Source organism: Anopheles coustani, chromosome 3 (assembly GCF_943734705.1).
Source record: "Anopheles coustani chromosome 3, idAnoCousDA_361_x.2, whole genome shotgun sequence".
NCBI lineage: Eukaryota > Metazoa > Arthropoda > Insecta > Diptera > Culicidae > Anopheles > Anopheles coustani.
This window is the reverse complement of record NC_071288.1, coordinates 64072091-64096219: the sequence shown is the minus strand read 5'-3', so window position 1 is coordinate 64096219 and position 24129 is coordinate 64072091. Positions and strand designations below refer to the sequence as shown.

Below are 24129 nucleotides of genomic sequence, written 5' to 3'. Positions count from 1 at the left end.
GTTTTTAGATGGAAACGCAACCTCTGCTGGGATGAATATTTCACCCGACCGCCTCAATTTATTACGCGATCCCCTCTCTAGAATAAGTGTATTTATTTTTCATTTTTGCATCCTTGATATGCTTGCGCCTGGGAAAGGTGGTGCGCTTCTGTTTAGAGCGCAGCCGATCTCGCACAACTGCTATGGTTTTTTTTAAATAGTTTTCCGTTCGCTGTTGTATGATCGTTGTTAATCTGTTAATTTATGCGAGTCATTGAACCTTGAGTGATTGTTATAGAAATAAAAATTCTATCAACTGAACAAGCTAAACCGAGAACAACAAATGAACATCAAAACACACTTTAGCAGTAGTTATCTTCATTTTAAATGAAAGAGACCTAGTTAAACTATGAGATTTTTTAAGTAAATAAAATTCAATCATTAAAACCTACGCACAAAATGTAGCACCTTAAAAGATAAAATTACGAAAGAAATATCCAAAAATCAATAATATAGCAGATTGACACGAGGTTTATTTGCTTCTGCCGCGGAAGAAGTCCTAGGTTTCTCATGCCTGTTGGAGAGGACTTGACTATCAACGTACCCAAAGGTAAAAAAAACTTACAAGCCCTTAAGGGGGGCAGGCATGAGCAAAGACGGCCGTTACGCTGAGAAGAAGAAAGCTTACCTTTACTTAATCTTCATATTTCTTTCCATCATTATGTAATAATTTACTATGAATAATCTTTTAATTTTCATTCTTACAATACTTTTATTACATATTCCAATACAATTTACTTTTTGGGTACTTCAATTCACACTGTTCATTACGGAACGATTATTAAAATCATTGACATCGGATTGTGTTAAGTTGTGACATTGAAACACGTGTACAATTCACATGAATGGATACCTTATCGCTAGCGAAGTTTTGTATGAAGCTTTTTTATCTAGTTACATGACACACGGCTATTTACTGTGGAGAGAAGCGAAGGCATCCAATGCACGTCGTTTTGCTATGGTTCATTGTAATATATTTGTTGAATTTAGTAATGCAAGTAACATTAACATTGTAGCGACGATAATTGGATTCCCCAGCGAGGTAGATCCCTGAACTAGAATCCTTGCAGAACGAAGTAATAAAAGGAAAAACGGCAGGCCTGTCGATGAATTAAAGACAGTGTTGGTCCTCGTACAACTGGGTGACCAAAAATGGTTTTGTTGATTTAGAATTCGTTTAGAATTTATTTAGAACTAGCTTGACGCCCCGGCGTTGCTCGGTGAAGAAGGGATTGAGAAAAGAACTATGGTTTCAACTAATAGTTAAGAATTATGATGTAATTCAATAGTTACAATAACGGCATCTTTAAAATGTTTGATATTTCATTAATTTCCCCGTGATATACAAACTTTGTTGTAACTATTGTGAATACACCATGACATTTGTTTACATGCTTCTTTATTTGTGTTAGTAAAACTGAGTTTAAAAAGTAAAATTTAGATGATTTTATTAAAAAAAAAGTGATCAAACAAACCTTCCACAACATCTGCAGAGCTTAAACTTAATGTGTGAAGAATTTCTAGTGTTAACACTAGAATACAATACTTTGGAATCTCCAATGTGGTCCCTTTTCGGGCGCCATTGGAATAGAGAGGCAATTTGCGTTATCTATCGACGTATTTGGGTTCGAACTTAAACCCGACCCAAGGTAGCTCACTTCAGACACCTTCTTGCCTTAAAAGACGTCCAACAGTTGAAAAACGAGAGAACTTGTCTGTTAGCCTACCCATTTACATTTATCTTCTTCCCAGAGCGAATAACCTCAACCCGCGGAGGTTATTCCTAAGCTCTCTCCATCCAGGCAGTGGTGGCTTCCACCCGCCGAGGTCACTCCCTGACATATGGTCCAGTCGAACCGGATTCAGAGTGGCAGAGAAAAGTGAAAGACAAGCCGCTGCCACAGGTTAGGCACACCCGAACCAAGGCAGTGAATTTCCCAGCGAAGATGTCGAGTGAGCCGATAGAGACAACAAGTACATCGACAAGGGCACCCCAGGACAACGGAGAAGCTGGAAAAGGCGCTGAAGGCGGCGGTCCGCCAACAAGCACAGATCAACGCAAAACTACTTCGAATCGAGCAAACGCTGCAGGAAACGATAGAGCCAACGGTTTCCCAGCTGAAGGTACTCGCCGAAAAAGCTCGCGACTGTGCATACGGAGTTTAGTGCCATACTCACCACCATTGTAGGCCTAATTCCCGGCAACACAATGGCAGACAAGGACAGCGCATACGACGAGTTCGCATACTACGAAGTATCGAACAAAATCGAGGGGTGGCTGCTAGTCGCGGAATTAGATACCAAGAACAGAAAGCCTGCCGCGGCTCAAGTTGTTATCCCGCACCAACCACTGAAGGCACCCATCTCGAAAGAAAAAAAAAAGTTTAAGGCCATCTTCGAAGACCTGATGGCCAATGCCGGAGACAGTCTTACGGTGAAACTGAATCACTTGGAGAAGGCAATGGTCGGCGAGGCTGCAGGTGCTATAGATGTGAGCATCTTCAATGCCGGGAACTACAAACAAGCCTGGCAAATCCTGTCAGAGCGCTACGGCAATCATTGAGCCATAGTGGCAATCATTTAGCCACATCCAGGGATTGATGACCCTCACAAAGATGGTGTCAGAAAATTTCCACGAGCTAAGAGCTCTGGTGCAAGAGACTTCCCGGCACGTGGAAGCTCTAAGGTTCCTGAAACAAAACCTTGAAGGCGTATCGGATCCAATGCTGGCCCACCTGTTGCTTTCGGTTCTAGATAGGTCAACCCAAAAAGCCTGGAAAGGGACGCAACGGAACGAAGAGCTGCTCCGTTACTAACCAACAATGGCATTTCTGAAATCGCGACGCCAAGGTTTAGAAAACTGCGCAGCTGCTTCATCGTCAGCTCCAGTGGCAACACAGTAGAGCAATCATCCACTCCCCCCAAGGCATCCAAGCTCAAAAGAGCCATACACCAGTGGTAATGCACCAACGGTGTGCTCGAGTCGCATGTAGATTGCGGCTCATCAAACAAACCGAAATCAGAACCTTTCGGGACGAAATGTGAACCTTCGTGGACCAGGTGCAATCGTGAGTCCAAATAAACACATAAAACGAAAGGGACACGATGCACCGGAAACGAGGCGTTTAGGCATGCGTGGCACGATAGCGGTTCCACGCATGAAGCGAAGGAAGGAAAATAGATAAGCGACAATTGTCACACCAAGGGGACTAGGATAATGAGTCCTATTCCTATCCAAATAAGAACAATGTACGTTCAATGCGTGGGAATTATTCGTCCCACGAATACGACGAAGAAAATGAAAAAGAAGACCAAGTCAGAGGCCTCTGATGAGCGTTCGGAGACTGTCTCTGTAGCCCCAAGCAACGGATCGAAGCGATCCAAGATGAGCGTGAGCTCATCTGACTCTCCCGAAAATGAGTCGCCCATGGAGACATAGGGCGAGTCCACCGACGACTTACGATCGACGGAAACCAGCTCGTATTCTGGTTTCACCACCGTCTCTCCCAGCCTGACTCCCAGCCAGCGTCCAACCAAATTCCTCCCCCAGCCGCAGGGTCCACCTCCGCTTCGTCCGCTCCGACGAAGCTCCCTCCGGTGGTTGTGAGAAGTCTCCCTCTTCACACCATCCGCTCGGCTTTGAAAGCCAGAGCAATAAGTGCCACGTTCCAGCTTTCGGGCATCGGCACTAAAGTCTTTATCAATTCTCGCCCGGAGATGACAAAGCTCATTAAGTTTCTGACGAATGAAAAAGCGTAGTACTTCCCACACGACGTCAAAAGCGAGCGTCCGTTCAAGGTGGTGGTCCGCGGTCTGCCACTGATGGAAACTGATGAGATTACCAGCGAACTCCAGGTGCAGCACGGCCTCCAAGTCGTGGACGTGCAACGCATCAAGCGACGGGACGAGCAGGAACGCTCGTACCACAACCAACTATACATTGTGTCGCTGAAGCGCGGCACGTCAACGATCCAGGCCCTCCGGGCCATACGAACCATACAATCGGTGATAATAAAGTGGGAGCCGTATCGAGGCGGGCGCCGAGGGGCCCCCCCATACAGTGCATGCGCTGTCTGCAGTTCGGATACGGCTCGCGGAACTGCATCATGCATCCCCGCTGTTCTGTTTGTGCCGGTGGCCACTCTTCGGCTGAGTGTCCTAATCTAGAAAACATCAAATGTGCTAACTGAGCACAAAGCCGACAGTCTGGAGTGCCTCAAGCGCTCGATGTACCTGGACATACGAAAACAAGCCAGCAACCAGGGCCGAATACAGGATAAAACTGTAATATCCAAAGGCTGACAATCAGCCCGAAGCTAGGGAAAGTGCCCCCAATTGTCACGGGTCAGCCATGGGTGGAGGAGTAAAAAAAGTGCCCAAAAAGTGCAAGAGAATTACTCTTTCTCTGGAGGAGTTCAACCGATTGACAAAAGCGAAGTCAGATGTGCCAAGTGTGCAAGTGAGCAATGAATATGAACTTCTAAGCGACAATAGTGAAATGCAATGTGCAACAGTCCCCCAAGCAGAGGGACTCTGTAATATCCAACGGCCGGCAATCAACCCGAAGCTAGGGAAAGTGCCCCCAATTCTTATCACGGGTACATCTGTCGGAGATGTACATCGCAAAATCACGAACGCAGGTGTGATCGATTACACCACTAAGTGTACGTACAGAGGAATTGTGGTTAACACAAAATCGTCTAAAGACTTCAAAGTGGTAGTCAGTGCACTCCAAAAAAGCAATACATCCTTCCACACGCACCAGCTACAGGAAGATAAAACGACCAAAATTGTCATCTTCGGCCTCCCCGAAATGACTATTGAAGAAGTGACCTCAGCTCTCGCTGAGAATAAAATTAATCCTAAGAAAGTTTAAAAACTTTTCATAACAAAAACCGACCAGGCAATGTACCTGCTGCACTTCGTAAGGGGAACCACAACCCTAGCGGAACTCAAAAGTGTTCGGGCGGTAGACCACCACCGCGTTTATTTCGATTACTTATCATCAAAGAGTGGACCAATGCAATGCAGAAACTGCCAACAATAAGGGGATTGAAACGCAAACTGCCATCACCAACCCGTGTGCGTAAAGTGCGCAGGTGCTCACTCTTCTAACACCTGCCCGTTGAGCCTCACCACCATCAACCCCGATGGAAAGATATCTCCATCCAAGCTGAAGTGCGCAAACTGCAGCCTCCAGCACAGAGCAAACTTCCACGGCTGCTCAGCTCGACCGACGCCAGCGAGCAGGTGCAAAGAAAGAAGACAGAATTTGTTTTCAATACACGAGCTTCCCTGTTTTGGGGAACCAGCAGTTCCATACCACGCACACGAATCCGCGGTCATATGCGACCATGGCATGTCAAAAAGCCACAAGTACAATGTCAATCTTCAACGAGATTGGGCAAATAGTAGAAGACGTTTTCGCATGTATGAGTAAATGTAACTCGAAAAAGATTTAATTGCCATTATAGTGCAAATAACAGCAAAATACTGTTTTCCAAATATTAAATAATCCACTGTAACGTCCGGATCGAACGCCGGCCGTCGAATATTGTAGAAACCTGGTAAACCTATATAAATCTTCGTATCCGGTCAATTGACATGTGTCAATTGACCGCATGGTAACAAATTGACACTGTAATAAAGCTCTCTTCATCATTGACCGCCGACGAGGTCGGACGTGCCATAGTTCGTTCGTTTTAACTGTTGGCTTTGCCGTTGTAATGTGCCTATAATCTCCGTACGTGGAGCCTTATTAGTTATTCGTGCCTTTAATCTCCGTACGTGGAGCCTTATTAATTATTTGTGCCTTTAATCTCCATACGTGGAGCCTTTTACTTATTTGTGCCTTTAATCTCCGTACGTGGAGCCTCCTTAATTATTACATCATCGTTAGTGGCCGTTAGCCTTCCGGCCATTAAACCACTTAAACTTATCTCTTGGAACGCCAACGGCGTATTCAGTAAAAAACATGAAATTTTCAATTAAATGATATTAAACGGTATTCATATCATTACCTTAAGTGAAACCTTCTTAACACCAAATTTGCGGTTATCGCACCCCAATTACATTGTACATAGATTAGACAAAACTACTGGTAACAAAGGTGGCGGAGTAGCCATCATAATAGATAGGAAAATTAGTCATGAATTACTTTCAAGTTTTAACCTTAAAGTAGTAGAAGCAATAGGCATAAAAATCCGTACCCCTAGGCATACAACCCTGGAACGCTGCCAAGTAACAAGGTCATGTGGAGAAGCGGGCTGCTCCGCTTACCACCACAAGCTTCTGCACAACCATGCGAGACCAGACCGACAATCCAATTCGAACGCAGTCTACAGCCTCTCGCACGCAGTAGCATGCACTAAAACGCTACTCAACTACGTGCCGGTGACAGTGCATGGTGTGGGGAAGTCCGTAAACACATATGCACTGCTGGATGATGGTTCTGCGGTAACACTGATGGACGAGGATCTGGTAGCAGAACTAGGCCTCAAGGGCTATCCAAATCCTACCAGTTTAAGCTGGACTGGGGAGCTTACCCGCGAGGAGCCCAAATCTCGCACCTCTTTGAAGATATCGGCCGCCGAAAACGCCGATAAAACGTACTTGATGCGGAACGTTCACACCGTCGCGGATCTGGCGCTACGGTAACAAACGCTAGCCGTGAAGGAACTATCGGCCGCCTACGGTTACCTCGGTGCGGCAGACACTAGAAGCTACACGAGAGCAACGTCTCGGATACTGATTGGAATCGACAACCCACATCTTTTGACAACGCTTAAGACAATCGAAGGATGGCTAGGACAACCAATAGCAGCCAAGACGCGTCTCGGATGGATAATTTATGGTACTCAGGAAGCCACGACGTCGCTACAGCCTCACAGCGTCTACCTGGGTAAGCCTTCGAAAGGCTCCCATTCACCGAGACTATGACGGTTGCGATCGAGCGCTCGAGGTGAGCAGACGCGTTTTTCGGAGCTCTACTACGAACGAGTTGAGAAACAGGCGGAATCACAAAAACAAGTGTACCTGTGACATATTTTGTCACAGGCTTTGATATGGTGAAGGCGGTGGACAGAACCGAGCAGCAGGGGTCGCCGGTAATAGCCGAGGAGCTGCAGAGAGAAACGCGACCGGTGCGGTCCCGTTCACTATCATCGCACAGCTTGTTGCAGCGATCCTTCCTGAAAAAATCGGCGACACCATGCAACGAGTGATGGTGGAGCCAACGCTAACCTTGCCCAGGTCGCTCGTGGCGACAAAACTGGCCGAAAAACCGACCGAGGGGGACATTCGTTCGAGCGCAGCGGCACCGGTAAAAATGCGCAACTCAGACTCAGGCTCAAGTTCTCCCGGTGTCGCCCGGCACGGCGAACCAAAATTACCAAACCGTGGAAGGCGCGGCTGCGTCGGCCAAAACATCTGGTCTCGTGGATGAAGGTGTCATAACCGTGGTGTTGGCGGCGATGGCGGAACTGAAGTCCACCATTCAGGAGCTGCGATCGGAAAACCGGGAGCTTCGCACCCACGTGGAGCGTGGAGCAGCTCGACAAATTGACGCGCAGCCAGTTGAAACAGCAAAAAATCTGTACCGCGAGGGCACAGAAGCTGTCCAACGGATGGTGACAGAAGCAATGAACAAAGCCCCGAAGCCCCTGCGCTCGCAGAACCGTCGGGAAATTCGACCATTTTTGCTTAACACCGAGATAGCGGAATGATGAAGAAATGCATCGAAAAACCAAAAACGTCAAAATATAGTCAACACATACACTAAAAAGTAACAATTTACGGATTTGAAAAATTTTCAAAAATAGTGAAGAAATAGCGTTTTACAAATAGGGGTGGGTCAAAATGACCCCTAAAAAGTATTCTAGGGATAGTCATGTTGGTTTTCAGAACTGGTCAAACAGAAAAATCAGAAATTTGTTGTTTTAGATGTAGCTTTTGGTTTTAAGAAAAGCTGTGGTGATCTTGGTTTGACATCTCGATCGACTGGAGCTAGACTCACTCGCAGGACACTGAACTAAAATAGGCCACAAAGAATATAGGCCACGTAGAAAAGTTCTCGCAAAGTTACCAGTTTACAAAAAAAAACAGCTTCTCGGGCGAAAAGTGTACCGTGATGAGCAACGACGGTGAAACACAAACCTAGTTTACACACACAAACCTTTGCCAAAAGGAAATGTCAAAAATGACATTCCCACCCGCGGAGAAGCGCGCGCTTCCTCAGTCTAGCGCGAGACTCGGGTAAGGTCAGATGTGCACCACAAACGGGATAAACACTACTTAAAACACTGGAGTCATTCCGGGAGTCAAACATCGGCGGTCCAAACAAACAGGTCTACGCCGGGCTCCAAGAATGCAGTCCGGAGTCATTCCATCAGTGACGATGCCTCCACCAATGCTGCTACAAACCATGCCGTGCGGAGTTATTCCACCAATAAGGGTACCTCCACCCATGCAGTCTCAAGGCTCGTAGTCCGGAGTAATTCCAACAGTGAGCATGCCTCCACCGACGGGGCCTTCAAACATGCACTCTCGAGTCATTCCGGGAGTCAAACATCTTCGGTCCAAACAAACAGGTGTAAGGCGGGCTCCAAGAATGCAGTCCGAAGTCATTCCACCAGTGACGATGCCTCCACCAATGCTACCTCAAAGCATGCCGTGCGGAGTCATTCCACCAATGAGGGTACCTCCACCCATGCAGTCTCCACCAATGCTGCCTCAAAGCACGTAGTCCGGAGTAATTCCAACAGTGAGGATGCCTCCACCGACGGGGCCTTCAAACATGCACTCTGGAGTCATTCCGGGAGTCAAACATCTTCGGTCCAAACAAATTGGTGTAAGGCGGGATCCAAGAATGCACTCCGGAGTCATTCCATCAGTGACGATGCCTCCACCAATGCTGCCACAAACCATGCCGTGCGGAGTTATTCCACCAATAAGGGTACCTCCACCCATGCAGTCTCCACCAATGCTGCCTCAAGGCACGTAGTCCGGAGTAATTCCAACAGTGAGGATGCCTCCACCGAAGGTGCCTTCAAACATGCACTCACATGGAGTCATTCCGGGAGTCAAACATCTTCGGTCCAAACAAACAGGTGTAAGGCGGGATCCAAGAATGCAGTCCGGAGTCATTCCATCAGTGACGCTGCCTCCACCAATGCTGCCACAAACCATGCCGTGCGGAGTTATTCCACCAATGAGGGTACCTCCACCCATGCAGTCTCCACCAATTCTGCCTCAAAGCACGTAGTCCGGAGTAATTCCAACAGTGAGGATGCCTCCACCGAAGGTGCCTTCAAACATGCACTCACATGGAGTCATTCCGGGAGTCAAACATCTTCGGTCCAAACAAACAGGTGTAAGGCGGGATCCAAGAATGCAGTCCGGAGTCATTCCATCAGTGACGATGCCTCCACCAATGCTGCCACAAACCATGCCGTGCGGAGTTATTCCACCAATGAGGGTACCTCATTGAAATGTATCAATTACATTATGGACCGCCGCAAGTGCATGAACTACTTATCCAAGGACCACCCGGCCAATGCATGCCCGAGTCAACGGAGGTGCCAGGTGTGTGGCAAGAAGCACACCACGATGCTACACGTGCATTCCGCGCCGACGCCGGAGTGACTTGCTGACTCCGTGCCCTCACTCCGTGCCCGCTACGTGCATCCGCACCCCAGTGTCGTGTCCCGCCGCTCCCGCTTCGTGCGTCCTCGCGTGTGCTCCGTGTCCCGCCCCCCTTGCTTCGTGCCCCGTGTGTGCTCCGTGCCTCCTCGTGCCACCGCGCCGCCCAGTGCCTGCTGCTTGCCGCCTGGTGCTCGCGCCGCTTCTAATTCCTGCTCCGTGCCTCTTCGTGCTGCCGCGCCGCCCAGTGCCTGTCTCTTGTCAGGAGAAATTCCAACAGTGAGGATGCCTCCACCGAAAGTGCCTTCAAACATGCACTCTGGAGTCATTCCGGGAGTCAAACATCTTCGGTCCAAACAAACAGGTGTAAGGCGGGATCCAAGAATGCAGTCCGAAGTGATTCCACCAGTGACGATGCCTCCACTGGTTGTGGGAAATAATTGATCGACAATAATTACGTCCTCCGCGCGATCATGCGATGAGCGCATATCAATTATGTCATCCGCGCGATCATGCGATAAGCGCATATTGATGACGTCCTCCGTGCGACCATCAATATGCAAATCCCTTCCATGACCCGGAAGATCGTGTGACGTGCCAGACCGCGTGCTGGAATGTCAGCTTATCACCGCGTGCTGGTACGTCACAGGAGAGAGCGCGTGGGAGAGCTTTCGATACGGGCAACTCTCCCACGCATAGGGAAGTGGAGGGGAGCGATGAAGCCTATAAAACCGTCGATCAACGGATCGACGGGCCTCTTTCTGTTTACGTTCCCGGACCTTTCGGCTGTTATCGCGAAACCGATCGAATCAATAAAGTACCGTTTAGCAAGTACGCGAAAGTTTGTCAGTTTTAGTGATAGTCAGTCAGTTTAGTCAGTTAGTGAAACAAACCTGGTACGTGCTGCATTAGCTGCGTGCAACCCTCGCTCCCGTGCGAAAGCGACGAAAGAACATTTGGTGACCCCGACGTGATCGCGAAAAGTGCCGTTCATCAGTGCAAAATTCTGTCGCGATCTTACGCCATGAATAGCGAAAACGAAAGCAACGTGGCCGAGGCCTTGCGGCTCCTTACCGCCCTCGAGGGCAGCGTTAAGGAGGTGGCCGCAAGCCTCGATGCGAAAATAAAACCGGAGGTGGCCGCCGTGAAAGTGGACATTTTGGCGTCCCTGTGGCGGGACGGGAACGCCGCGCTGATGCGCGTCGAAGGAATCACCGGCCCCCATCCGCGCAGGGGCCCCTTCACGGAGGCTTATGCGGCAGCCATGGCGGCTGCAAGCAGGTGCCGTGACGGAGCTGCCTCCAAGCCGTCCATTTTGGACGCCACGATGGCGGGGCAACCATCGCGGGCAGACCACCTGCCACGCATTGAGCTGCCCAAGTTCGAAGGATCGCCCTCCGAATGGCCCGCGTTCTCGAACCGGTTCGAGAAGCGCGTGGCCGGGCTGTCGGAGGATTCCGACAAATTCGCCTTCCTTCACAAGTGCCTCGAGCGATGCGACATCGCGAGGCACAGCTGCGAGGCATTTGAGAACGCCGGCATGCCGTTCGCCCAAGCTTGGGCCAAGCTGGAGGAGAGATTCTATAAGAAGCGGGTGGCATTTATGGGCCACATCCGCAAAATCCTCGAATTGCCCAGGATGAGCGCGTGCGAAAGCGACGAAAGAACACTCCACCAATGCTGCCACAAACCATGCCGTGCGGAGTTATTCCACCGATAAGGGTACCTCCACCCATGCAGTCTCCACCAATGCTGCCTCAAGGCACGTAGTCCGGAGTAATTCCAACAGTGAGGATGCCTCCACCGAAGGTGCCTTCAAACATGCACTCACATGGAGTCATTCCGGGAGTCAAACATCTTCGGTCCAAACAAACAGGTCTACGCCGGGCTCCAAGAATGCAGTCCGGAGCCATTCCATCAGTGACGATGCCTCCACCAATGCTGCCACAAACCATGCCGTGCGGAGTTATTCCACCAATAAGGGTACCTCCACCCATGCAGTCTCCACCAATACTGCCTCAAAGCACGTAGTCCGGAGTAATTCCAACAGTGAGGATGCCTCCACCGACGGGGCCTTCAAACATGCACTCTGGAGTCATTCCGGGAGTCAAACATCTTCGGTCCAAACAAATAGGTGTAAGGCGGGATCCAAGAATGCAGTCCGGAGTCATTCCATCAGTGACGATGCCTCCACCAATGCTGCCACAAACCATGCCGTGCGGAGTTATTCCACCAATAAGGGTACCTCCACCCATGCAGTCTCCACCAATGCTGCCTCAAGGCACGTAGTCCGGAGTAATTCCAACAGTGAGGATGCCTCCACCGAAGGTGCCTTCAAACATGCACTCACATGGAGTCATTCCGGGAGTCAAACATCTTCGGTCCAAACAAATAGGTGTAAGGCGGGATCCAAGAATGCAGTCCGGAGTCATTCCATCAGTGACGATGCCTCCACCAATGCTGCCACAAACCATGCCGTGCGGAGTTATTCCACCAATATGGGTACCTCCACCCATGCAGTCTCCACCAATGCTGCCTCAAGGCACGTAGTCCGGAGTAATTCCAACAGTGAGGATGCCTCCACCGAAGGTGCCTTCAAACATGCACTCACATGGAGTCATTCCGGGAGTCAAACATCTTCGGTCCAAACAAATAGGTGTAAGGCGGGCTCCAAGAATGCAGTCCGGAGTCATTCCATCAGTGACGATGCCTCCACCAATGCTGCCACAAACCATGCCGTGCGGAGTTATTCCACCAATAAGGGTACCTCCACCCATGCAGTCTCCACCAATGCTGCCTCAAGGCACGTAGTCCGGAGTAATTCCAACAGTGAGGATGCCTCCACCGAAGGTGCCTTCAAACATGCACTCACATGGAGTCATTCCGGGAGTCAAACATCTTCGGTCCAAACAAATAGGTGTAAGGCGGGCTCCAAGAATGCAGTCCGGAGTCATTCCATCAGTGACGATGCCTCCACCAATGCTGCCACAAACCATGCCGTGCGGAGTTATTCCACCAATAAGGGTACCTCCACCCATGCAGTCTCCACCAATGCTGCCTCAAAGCACGTAGTCCGGAGTAATTCCAACAGTGAGGATGCCTCCACCGACGGGGCCTTCAAACATGCACTCTGGAGTCATTCCGGGAGTCAAACATCTTCGGTCCAAACAAATAGGTGTAAGGCGGGATCCAAGAATGCACTCCGGAGTCATTCCATCAGTGACGATGCCTCCACCAATGCTGCCACAAACCATGCCGTGCGGAGTTATTCCACCAATAAGGGTACCTCCACCCATGCAGTCTCCACCAATGCTGCCTCAAGGCACGTAGTCCGGAGTAATTCCAACAGTGAGGATGCCTCCACCGAAGGTGCCTTCAAACATGCACTCACATGGAGTCATTCCGGGAGTCAAACATCTTCGGTCCAAACAAATAGGTGTAAGGCGGGATCCAAGAATGCAGTCCGGAGTCATTCCATCAGTGACGATGCCTCCACCAATGCTGCCACAAACCATGCCGTGCGGAGTTATTCCACCAATAAGGGTACCTCCACCCATGCAGTCTCCACCAATGCTGCCTCAAAGCACGTAGTCCGGAGTAATTCCAACAGTGAGGATGCCTCCACCGACGGGGCCTTCAAACATGCACTCTGGAGTCATTCCGGGAGTCAAACATCTTCGGTCCAAACAAATAGGTGTAAGGCGGGATCCAAGAATGCAGTCCGGAGTCATTCCATCAGTGACGATGCCTCCACCAATGCTGACACAAACCATGCCGTGCGGAGTTATTCCACCAATAAGGGTACCTCCACCCATGCAGTCTCCACCAATGCTGCCTCAAGGCATGTAGTCCGGAGTAATTCCAACAGTGAGGATGCCTCCACCGAAGGTGCCTTCAAACATGCACTCACATGGAGTCATTCCGGGAGTCAAACATCTTCGGTCCAAACAAATAGGTGTAAGGCGGGATCCAAGAATGCACTCCGGAGTCATTCCATCAGTGACGATGCCTCCACCAATGCTGCCACAAACCATGCCGTGCGGAGTTATTCCACCAATAAGGGTACCTCCACCCATGCAGTCTCCACCAATGCTGCCTCAAGGCACGTAGTCCGGAGTAATTCCAACAGTGAGGATGCCTCCACCGAAGGTGCCTTCAAACATGCACTCACATGGAGTCATTCCGGGAGTCAAACATCTTCGGTCCAAACAAATAGGTGTAAGGCGGGATCCAAGAATGCAGTCCGGAGTCATTCCATCAGTGACGATGCCTCCACCAATGCTGCCACAAACCATGCCGTGCGGAGTTATTCCACCAATAAGGGTACCTCCACCCATGCAGTCTCCACCAATTCTGCCTCAAAGCACGTAGTCCGGAGTAATTCCAACAGTGAGGATACCTCCACCGAAGGTGCCTTCAAACATGCACTCACATGGAGTCATTCCGGGAGTCAAACATCTTCGGTCCAAACAAACAGGTGTAAGGCGGGATCCAAGAATGCAGTCCGGAGTCATTTCATCAGTGACGATGCCTCCATTTTGGACACCACGGTGGCGGGGCAGCCATCGCGGGCAGACCACCTGCCACGCATCGAGCTGCCCAAATTTGAAGGTTCGCCCTCCGAATGGCCCGCGTTCTCGAGCCGATTCTAGAAGCGCGTGGCCGGGCTTTCGGAGGATTCCGATAAGTTTGGCTTTCTGAATAAGTGCCTCGAGCGATGCGACATCGCGAGGCACAGCTGTGAGGCGTCCGAGAACGCCGGCATGCCGTTCGCACAGGCATGGGCCAAGCTCGAGGAGCGGTTTTACAAAAAGCGGGTGGCATTTATGGGCCACATCCGCAAGATCCTGGAATTACCAAGGATGAACTCTCCATCGGCGAACGCGTTGATGCGTGTCATCGACGTGGTGGAGACGGCCGTGGCCTCAGCCCGTCAGATCGCCGAGGCTGACGATTCCACCTCCGTGGTGGAAGACGGGCTGATTGTCGCGCTCGTAATGGAGAAGCTAGACGCTGACACCATTGCGAGTGTGACACGGCGTGCGGACCAGCAGCTCATCCCTACGTGGGTTGAGCTGCGTCGCGAGTTGGATGGGTTGGCAAACAAAATATACTACCAGCCCAAGCGCAAGGAGGATACGGATCGAGCGCGTGGAGCAAACCAGCGAGCAGCACGGACGGTGCTAGCTGCAACCGTCACCCCGAAGCCAGCTGTCATCACCCCCAAGCCTGCGCGGACCGACGACCGCTGACAATGACGGCGATGTCAGCTGCGAAATCGTAGGAGTTAAAACATTCGCCGTGATCGACTCTGGGTCGAAATATAATCTCTTGAGTGAGTCCGTATGGGAGAAGTTGAAGGCAAGCAAAGTGGTAGTAAAATACCAAAAACAAAATACAGGCAAAGTCTTCAAACCCTACGGTGGAAAAGAACTTCCAACCATTTGGGTATTTACTGCAACCCTCAGGGTAGGACAAAACACCCTGGATTCGGATTTCTACGTGATCGGAGGAGAGGGAAAAGTCCTGATTGGTCGCGATACGGCGACAGAAATGGGAGTTTTGAAAATAAGCGTCAACAACATCAATGCACATGACCCACTAGGAACCAACCATCAAGGATATTGTAGTTGACATCCCGATTAAGGAAGATGTAGTACCGGTTATTCAGCCGTACCGTCGTATTCCACCTGCACTGGAGAAACTAGTAGAGGAAAAGCTTGACATCCTGTTGAAGAAATGAGTAATTGAAAAGATGAATAAACCTTCCAAATGGGTGTCCCCGGTAGTCGTTGTCCCTAAAGGTAACGATGTGCGCATATGTATCGACATGCGACGGGCAAATGAGGCAGTAGAAAGGGAAAACCATCCATTACCCACCATCGCAGATTTTCTGCCAGCTTTTGCGAATGCAAAAGTTTTCTCCAGATTGGATGTAGAAAATGCCTTCCACCAGAGACACGCGCTTTAAGACACAACATCCGATAGATGACATTGTTGCAGTCTTCACAACAACGGCACGTTCTGGCTGACGCAATATCTTCACGGCGACAGATCATCAACGAGAAAGCATGATCATGCATGTTCCCTGGCTACGGAAGTGAAGCAGACATTCAAGGCGACATTCCACGACGGCCTGGAAGCAAAACAAATCATCAGGAACATCACCCCCTATCGGCATTCTCACGAGCGCTACTATAAAAGCAGGGCAGCAAGTAGGGATGAGTTCAGTTCTATTTCTACTTTTGTAAGAGTTAGATCTCAAACTTGTGCGTTGGGCTTGTAATTTATAAAGAATAAATATTTTTTTTATGAGTCATTAAGCAGCAACCACATAATTGGCGCAGCCGGGTAGGCGTTTGAGGAAGTGATCTAGTAGAAAAACAGTGGAAATCTCTTGGAATATAAACCAAAAGAAAGTGATTCCGCAAAGTGTGCGAAATCTAGAAGTGACTTTGTGTATCACAGAAGTACGAACATCACAAGTGAAATCGTCCCGCAAGGAGTGCGAACATTGCTAGTGAAATCGTGCTTCAGAGTGCACGAACATTTTAGAGAGATCGCCCATAAGCATCCGCAAGCAACACAGACCCTGTAACCAGAGTCGCTGAGGAGTTGAGGATCCCCCGCTACTGAACATGTGGAGTACCACCAACGTTCTTCACGCCCACGCCCAAACACGACTAAGCAACAAGGTGAGTCATTTCCTTTTTTTTGTAATTCGGAGGGAGTACTACCAGATAGGGAGATTTTCGTTTCAGAATAGACGAAGCTAACCAACATGTCTAATACCGAGAAAGCAGAAGAAGTTCTCCAGCGCACCGACGAGAAGTTTAAGAAGGAAGGACGCAAGGGGAAGAATGCTGCAAAAAGGTCCCAGGAGAAGTATAGAGCTCGACGCGCCGATCAGGACCTGGCGGAGTTTAATAATGCTTTGGCAACAAAGTATAAACTGTTCCAGTCCGACAAGGGCAGTCTGCAGAAAGCTCTTGAAACCGTGAAAATAGTCAAAGCGAAGGTGGCAGTTCCTTTGGCTACGTCCACGCGTGGAATAGGAGTCGCTACAGCGTTAGCGTATAGCCGCACGTGCACGACCTGGAATCCGCGGGAGATTGGGCGAATCATTACGATTCACCAGGTGTACCGCATACACTTGCTGTGTGCACACATTAAGCTGTATAAAGCGCAGCAAATACAGACGGAGGGACAGTCCATCTATGGCGCGCTTCGCCGCATAGTCGTCCGCGATCAAGTTCGCGAGATGATGGAGACGGTCGGCCAGCTGCCTTCAGCCATGATGGCAGTTATGGACTACCAGATAGGGCTCACGTTTTATCGAATGTGAAAATGAACTCATTAATGACGGTAAACTAAAAGTGTTACTTTCATTTCGTGAGGAGTACTACCAGATAGGGCCCACGAACCAAATCGCGAGTAAAGATTATTTTCGTGAACACGTACGCGCACTACGAGATAGACGTGACGCCTAACTGAAGTGATTTTTTCTTGTGTCCTAAAAAACACTACTAGATAGATTTTTTGGGTAGGGAAATATCATACTACTAGATAGATGATAGATCCAAATCAAGGGAGTACTACGAGATAGGGCCTTTGAGAAAAAAAACAAAAACCCCCAAGAAGAGTTTGTCCTGGATAAAGGGTCCCAAAAAGAAGACCGCGTTGAAAAAGGTCAGAGAACTTCTTACACGCACAGACAGCCCAAACTCAGATTCAGATAGTTCGAGTTCACAACAATCAGAAGAGTATTCACACGTACCGCTGAGAACCGAAAATCTAACTCTTGAATTATTGAGCCTACAACACCACGAAATGGATGTTGAAACTCTAAAAAACCAAGTTGCAGCCTTGCAACAGATGGTAGAACAACAACAACAAGGACCAAATTTGTCATCAGGAAACCATGTAGGAAATTCTTACGAAGCCTTATGCAAAATCCCTGATCCAATCAAGTCAATTCCAAAATTTGACGAAAACAAAAAACAGTTAACATCATGGCTGAACACAGCCGAAGGCACACTCAGAATATTCCACGGAATCGTCAACAGATGCGAATTTTCACAACCGCAGTATTCAATAAAATTGAAGGAAAGGCCAAGGACATACTTTGCTTAGCCGGATACCCCACAACCTTTGAAGAAGTCAAGCTTATTCTGATTAACGCGTTAGGCGACAGGCAAGAATTAACATACTATAAGAGCCAGTAGTGGCAAACTAAAATGGCGGACGGAATGTCAATCCATCAAGGTATTATAATAAATGCAAGGAGATCATCCAAAACATAAAAACATTGGCAAAACAGAAAGAGAAATATCTCAATCATTGGGATGCAATAAATGCTTTTATTGAGGAAGACGCCCTAGCAGCTGGAAGAGCGCAAGGCGCTGGAAGAGCGGATCAAGTCGGACAGAAAAGAAGAGAGCGATTTGATTCCCGAGTCTCTAGCGGAGATTCAGCGCTTGGTGGCTGAACACTGGGTGCGAGGAGAAAAATACGGAATACTTCCCAGCAGCAGCAGTTCTTACACCAGCAGCAGGAACATGCTGAGAGCAGCAAGTCGAAGCAGCAAACTTGGTCCAAAGTGGTCTCCCATACAACATCGAGGACCAAAGTAAAGGATCATCGAGCAAAACAGTCGGCACCAAGCACCAAACCACATAAAGTAAGTAAGCCCGTTCAAATAATAGCTGGTGCCCAGGGACCCCTCGTTGGTCGTGCATTTGGAAAATATGTCAACAATACTTAAAAGACTTTCTGAATTTAACTTAAAGATTCAGCTAGACAAATGTCAATTTTTGAAAAAGGAAACCGAATTTTTGGAACACGTCATAACGCCAGAAGGAATAAAACCAGATCCCTCGAAAATAGAAAAAATAGGAAACTGGAGTTTACCCAAAACACAAAAACAAATAAAACAATTTCTCGGATTAACGTATTACAGACGTTTTATCAAATATTAGGCCAAATTAACAAAACCCCTTACAAAATATTTAAAAAAGGATCAAACCGTGAATCATAAGGATGAACAATATATTAAAGCCTTTGACATGCTTTGACAAGCACACCACGATGCTACACGTGCATTCCGCGCCGACGCCGGAGTGACTTGCTGACTCCGTGCCCTCACTCCGTGCCCGCTACGTGCATCCGCACCCCAGTGTCGTGTCCCGCCGCTCCCGCTTCGTGCGTCCTCGCGTGTGCTCCGTGTCCCGCCCCCCTTGCTTCGTGCCCCGTGTGTGCTCCGTGCCTCCTCGTGCCACCGCGCCGCCCAGTGCCTGCTGCTTGCCGCCTGGTGCTCGCGCCGCTTCTAATTCCTGCTCCGTGCTCAGTGCCTGTCTCTTGTCAGGAGAAATTCCAACAGTGAGGATGCCTCCACCGAAAGTGCCTTCAAACATGCACTCTGGAGTCATTCCGGGAGTCAAACATCTTCGGTCCAAACAAACAGGTGTAAGGCGGGATCCAAGAATGCAGTCCGAAGTCATTCCACCAGTGACGATGCCTCCACTGGTTGTGGGAAATAATTGATCGACAATAATTACGTCCTCCGCGCGATCATGCGATGAGCGCATATCAATTATGTCATCCGCGCGATCATGCGATAAGCGCATATTGATGACGTCCTCCGTGCGACCATCAATATGCAAATCCCTTCCATGACCCGGAAGATCGTGTGACGTGCCAGACCGCGTGCTGGAATGTCAGCTTATCACCGCGTGCTGGTACGTCACAGGAGAGAGCGCGTGGGAGAGCTTTCGATACGGGCAACTCTCCCACGCATAGGGAAGTGGAGGGGAGCGATGAAGCCTATAAAACCGTCGATCAACGGATCGACGGGCCTCTTTCTGTTTACGTTCCCGGACCTTTCGGCTGTTATCGCGAAACCGATCGAATCAATAAAGTACCGTTTAGCAAGTACGCGAAAGTTTGTCAGTTTTAGTGATAGTCAGTCAGTTTAGTCAGTTAGTGAAACAAACCTGGTACGTGCTGCATTAGCTGCGTGCAACCCTCGCTCCCGTGCGAAAGCGACGAAAGAACATTTGGTGACCCCGACGTGATCGCGAAAAGTGCCGTTCATCAGTGCAAAATTCTGTCGCGATCTTACGCCATGAATAGCGAAAACGAAAGCAACGTGGCCGAGGCCTTGCGGCTCCTTACCGCCCTCGAGGGCAGCGTTAAGGAGGTGGCCGCAAGCCTCGATGCGAAAATAAAACCGGAGGTGGCCGCCGTGAAAGTGGACATTTTGGCGTCCCTGTGGCGGGACGGGAACGCCGCGCTGATGCGCGTCGAAGGAATCACCGGCCCCCATCCGCGCAGGGGCCCCTTCACGGAGGCTTATGCGGCAGCCATGGCGGCTGCAAGCAGGTGCCGTGACGGAGCTGCCTCCAAGCCGTCCATTTTGGACGCCACGATGGCGGGGCAACCATCGCGGGCAGACCACCTGCCACGCATTGAGCTGCCCAAGTTCGAAGGATCGCCCTCCGAATGGCCCGCGTTCTCGAACCGGTTCGAGAAGCGCGTGGCCGGGCTGTCGGAGGATTCCGACAAATTCGCCTTCCTTCACAAGTGCCTCGAGCGATGCGACATCGCGAGGCACAGCTGCGAGGCATTTGAGAACGCCGGCATGCCGTTCGCCCAAGCTTGGGCCAAGCTGGAGGAGAGATTCTATAAGAAGCGGGTGGCATTTATGGGCCACATCCGCAAAATCCTCGAATTGCCCAGGATGAGCGCGTGCGAAAGCGACGAAAGAACACTCCACCAATGCTGCCACAAACCATGCCGTGCGGAGTTATTCCACCGATAAGGGTACCTCCACCCATGCAGTCTCCACCAATGCTGCCTCAAGGCACGTAGTCCGGAGTAATTCCAACAGTGAGAATGCCTCCACCGAAGGTGCCTTCAAACATGCACTCACATGGAGTCATTCCGGGAGTCAAACATCTTCGGTCCAAACAAACAGGTCTACGCCGGGCTCCAAGAATGCAGTCCGGAGTCATTCCATCAGTGACGATGCCTCCACCAATGCTGCCACAAACCATGCCGTGCGGAGTTATTCCACCAATAAGGGTACCTCCACCCATGCAGTCTCCACCAATGCTGCCTCAAAGCACGTAGTCCGGAGTAATTCCAACAGTGAGGATGCCTCCACCGACGGGCCCTTCAAACATGCACTCTGGAGTCATTCCGGGAGTCAAACATCTTCGGTCCAAACAAATAGGTGTAAGGCGGGATCCAAGAATGCACTCCGGAGTCATTCCATCAGTGACGATGCCTCCACCAATGCTGCCACAAACCATGCCGTGCGGAGTTATTCCACCAATAAGGGTACCTCCACCCATGCAGTCTCCACCAATGCTGCCTCAAGGCACGTAGTCCGGAGTAATTCCAACAGTGAGGATGCCTCCACCGAAGGTGCCTTCAAACATGCACTCACATGGAGTCATTCCGGGAGTCAAACATCTTCGGTCCAAACAAATAGGTGTAAGGCGGGATCCAAGAATGCACTCCGGAGTCATTCCATCAGTGACGATGCCTCCACCAATGCTGCCACAAACCATGCCGTGCGGAGTTATTCCACCAATAAGGGTACCTCCACCCATGCAGTCTCCACCAATGCTGCCTCAAAGCACGTAGTCCGGAGTAATTCCAACAGTGAGGATGCCTCCACCGAAGGTGCCTTCAAACATGCACTCACATGGAGTCATTCCGGGAGTCAAACATCTTCGGTCCAAACAAATAGGTGTAAGGCGGGATCCAAGAATGCACTCCGGAGTCATTCCATCAGTGACGATGCCTCCACCAATGCTGCCACAAACCATGCCGTGCGGAGTTATTCCACCAATAAGGGTACCTCCACCCATGCAGTCTCCACCAATGCTGCCTCAAGGCACGTAGTCCGGAGTAATTCCAACAGTGAGGATGCCTCCACCGAAGGTGCCTTCAAACATGCTCTCACATGGAGTCATTCCGGGAGTCAAACATCTTCGGTCCAAACAAATAGGTGTAAGGCGGGATCCAAGAATGCAGTCCGGAGTCATTCCATCAGTGACGATGCCTCCACCAATGCTGCCACAAACCATGCCGTGCGGAGTTATTCCACCAATAAGGGTACCTCCACCCATGCAGTCTCCACCAATGCTGCCTCAAGGCACGTAGTCCGGAGTAATTCCAACAGTGAGGATGCCTCCACCGACGGGGCCTTCAAACATGCACTCTGGAGTCATTCCGGGAGTCAAACATCTTCGGTCCAAACAAATAGGTGTAAGGCGGGATCCAAGAATGCAGTCCGGAGTCATTCCATCAGTGACGATGCCTCCACCAATGCTGCCACAAACCATGCCGTGCGGAGTTATTCCACCAATAAGGGTACCTCCACCCATGCAGTCTCCACCAATGCTGCCTCAAGGCATGTAGTCCGGAGTAATTCCAACAGTGAGGATGCCTCCACCGAAGGTGCCTTCAAACATGCACTCACATGGAGTCATTCCGGGAGTCAAACATCTTCGGTCCAAACAAATAGGTGTAAGGCGGGATCCAAGAATGCACTCCGGAGTCATTCCATCAGTGACGATGCCTCCACCAATGCTGCCACAAACCATGCCGTGCGGAGTTATTCCACCAATAAGGGTACCTCCACCCATGCAGTCTCCACCAATGCTGCCTCAAGGCACGTAGTCCGGAGTAATTCCAACAGTGAGGATGCCTCCACCGAAGGTGCCTTCAAACATGCACTCACATGGAGTCATTCCGGGAGTCAAACATCTTCGGTCCAAACAAATAGGTGTAAGGCGGGATCCAAGAATGCACTCCGGAGTCATTCCATCAGTGACGATGCCTCCACCAATGCTGCCACAAACCATGCCGTGCGGAGTTATTCCACCAATAAGGGTACCTCCACCCATGCAGTCTCCACCAATTCTGCCTCAAAGCACGTAGTCCGGAGTAATTCCAACAGTGAGGATACCTCCACCGAAGGTGCCTTCAAACATGCACTCACATGGAGTCATTCCGGGAGTCAAACATCTTCGGTCCAAACAAACAGGTGTAAGGCGGGATCCAAGAATGCAGTCCGGAGTCATTCCATCAGTGACGATGCCTCCACCAATGCTGCCACAAACCATGCCGTGCGGAGTTATTCCACCAATAAGGGTACCTCCACCCATGCAGTCTCCACCAATGCTGCCTCAAGGCACGTAGTCCGGAGTAATTCCAACAGTGAGGATGCCTCCACCGAAGGTGCCATTAAACATGCACTCACATGGAGTCATTCCGGGAGTCAAACATCTTCGGTCCAAACAAATAGGTGTAAGGCGGGATCCAAGAATGCAGTCCGGAGTCATTCCATCAGTGACGATGCCTCCACCAATGCTGCCACAAACCATGCCGTGCGGAGTTATTCCACCAATAAGGGTACCTCCACCCATGCAGTCTCCACCAATGCTGCCTCAAGGCACGTAGTCCGGAGTAATTCCAACAGTGAGGATGCCTCCACCGAAGGTGCCTTCAAACATGCACTCACATGGAGTCATTCCGGGAGTCAAACATCTTCGGTCCAAACAAATAGGTGTAAGGCGGGATCCAAGAATGCACTCCGGAGTCATTCCATCAGTGACGATGCCTCCACCAATGCTGCCACAAACCATGCCGTGCGGAGTTATTCCACCAATAAGGGTACCTCCACCCATGCAGTCTCCACCAATTCTGCCTCAAAGCACGTAGTCCGGAGTAATTCCAACAGTGAGGATACCTCCACCGAAGGTGCCTTCAAACATGCACTCACATGGAGTCATTCCGGGAGTCAAACATCTTCGGTCCAAACAAACAGGTGTAAGGCGGGATCCAAGAATGCAGTCCGGAGTCATTTCATCAGTGACGATGCCTCCATTTTGGACACCACGGTGGCGGGGCAGCCATCGCGGGCAGACCACCTGCCACGCATCGAGCTGCCCAAATTTGAAGGTTCGCCCTCCGAATGGCCCGCGTTCTCGAGCCGATTCTAGAAGCGCGTGGCCGGGCTTTCGGAGGATTCCGATAAGTTTGGCTTTCTGAATAAGTGCCTCGAGCGATGCGACATCGCGAGGCACAGCTGTGAGGCGTCCGAGAACGCCGGCATGCCGTTCGCACAGGCATGGGCCAAGCTCGAGGAGCGGTTTTACAAAAAGCGGGTGGCATTTATGGGCCACATCCGCAAGATCCTGGAATTACCAAGGATGAACTCTCCATCGGCGAACGCGTTGATGCGTGTCATCGACGTGGTGGAGACGGCCGTGGCCTCAGCCCGTCAGATCGCCGAGGCTGACGATTCCACCTCCGTGGTGGAAGACGGGCTGATTGTCGCGCTCGTAATGGAGAAGCTAGACGCTGACACCATTGCGAGCGTGACACGGCGTGCGGACCAGCAGCTCATCCCTACGTGGGTTGAGCTGCGTCGCGAGT

The 24129-nt window shown here is 50.2% G+C and overlaps 3 protein-coding genes across 3 annotated transcripts; all 3 read left to right on the top strand.

Moving 5' to 3' along the window:
* The first annotated feature begins 6504 nt into the window (after positions 1–6504).
* LOC131265091 (uncharacterized) lies at positions 6505–9681 on the top strand. Its single transcript, XM_058267356.1, has 2 exons — positions 6505–6692; positions 8628–9681. The coding sequence occupies exons 1-2, from the start codon at positions 6505–6507 to the stop codon at positions 9679–9681; spliced, it is 1242 nt and encodes a 413-aa protein (XP_058123339.1).
* A 1021-nt stretch (positions 9682–10702) lies between these two features.
* LOC131265080 (filaggrin-like) lies at positions 10703–14330 on the top strand. The gene is made up of 2 exons (XM_058267345.1): positions 10703–11325; positions 11441–14330. Exons 1-2 carry the CDS (start codon positions 10703–10705, stop codon positions 14328–14330), a joined length of 3513 nt encoding a protein of 1170 aa, XP_058123328.1.
* A 5471-nt stretch (positions 14331–19801) lies between these two features.
* On the top strand, positions 19802–23693 carry LOC131265050 (uncharacterized). The gene is made up of 2 exons (XM_058267314.1): positions 19802–20424; positions 20654–23693. The coding sequence occupies exons 1-2, from the start codon at positions 19802–19804 to the stop codon at positions 23691–23693; spliced, it is 3663 nt and encodes a 1220-aa protein (XP_058123297.1).
* Positions 23694–24129: the final 436 nt, after the last annotated feature.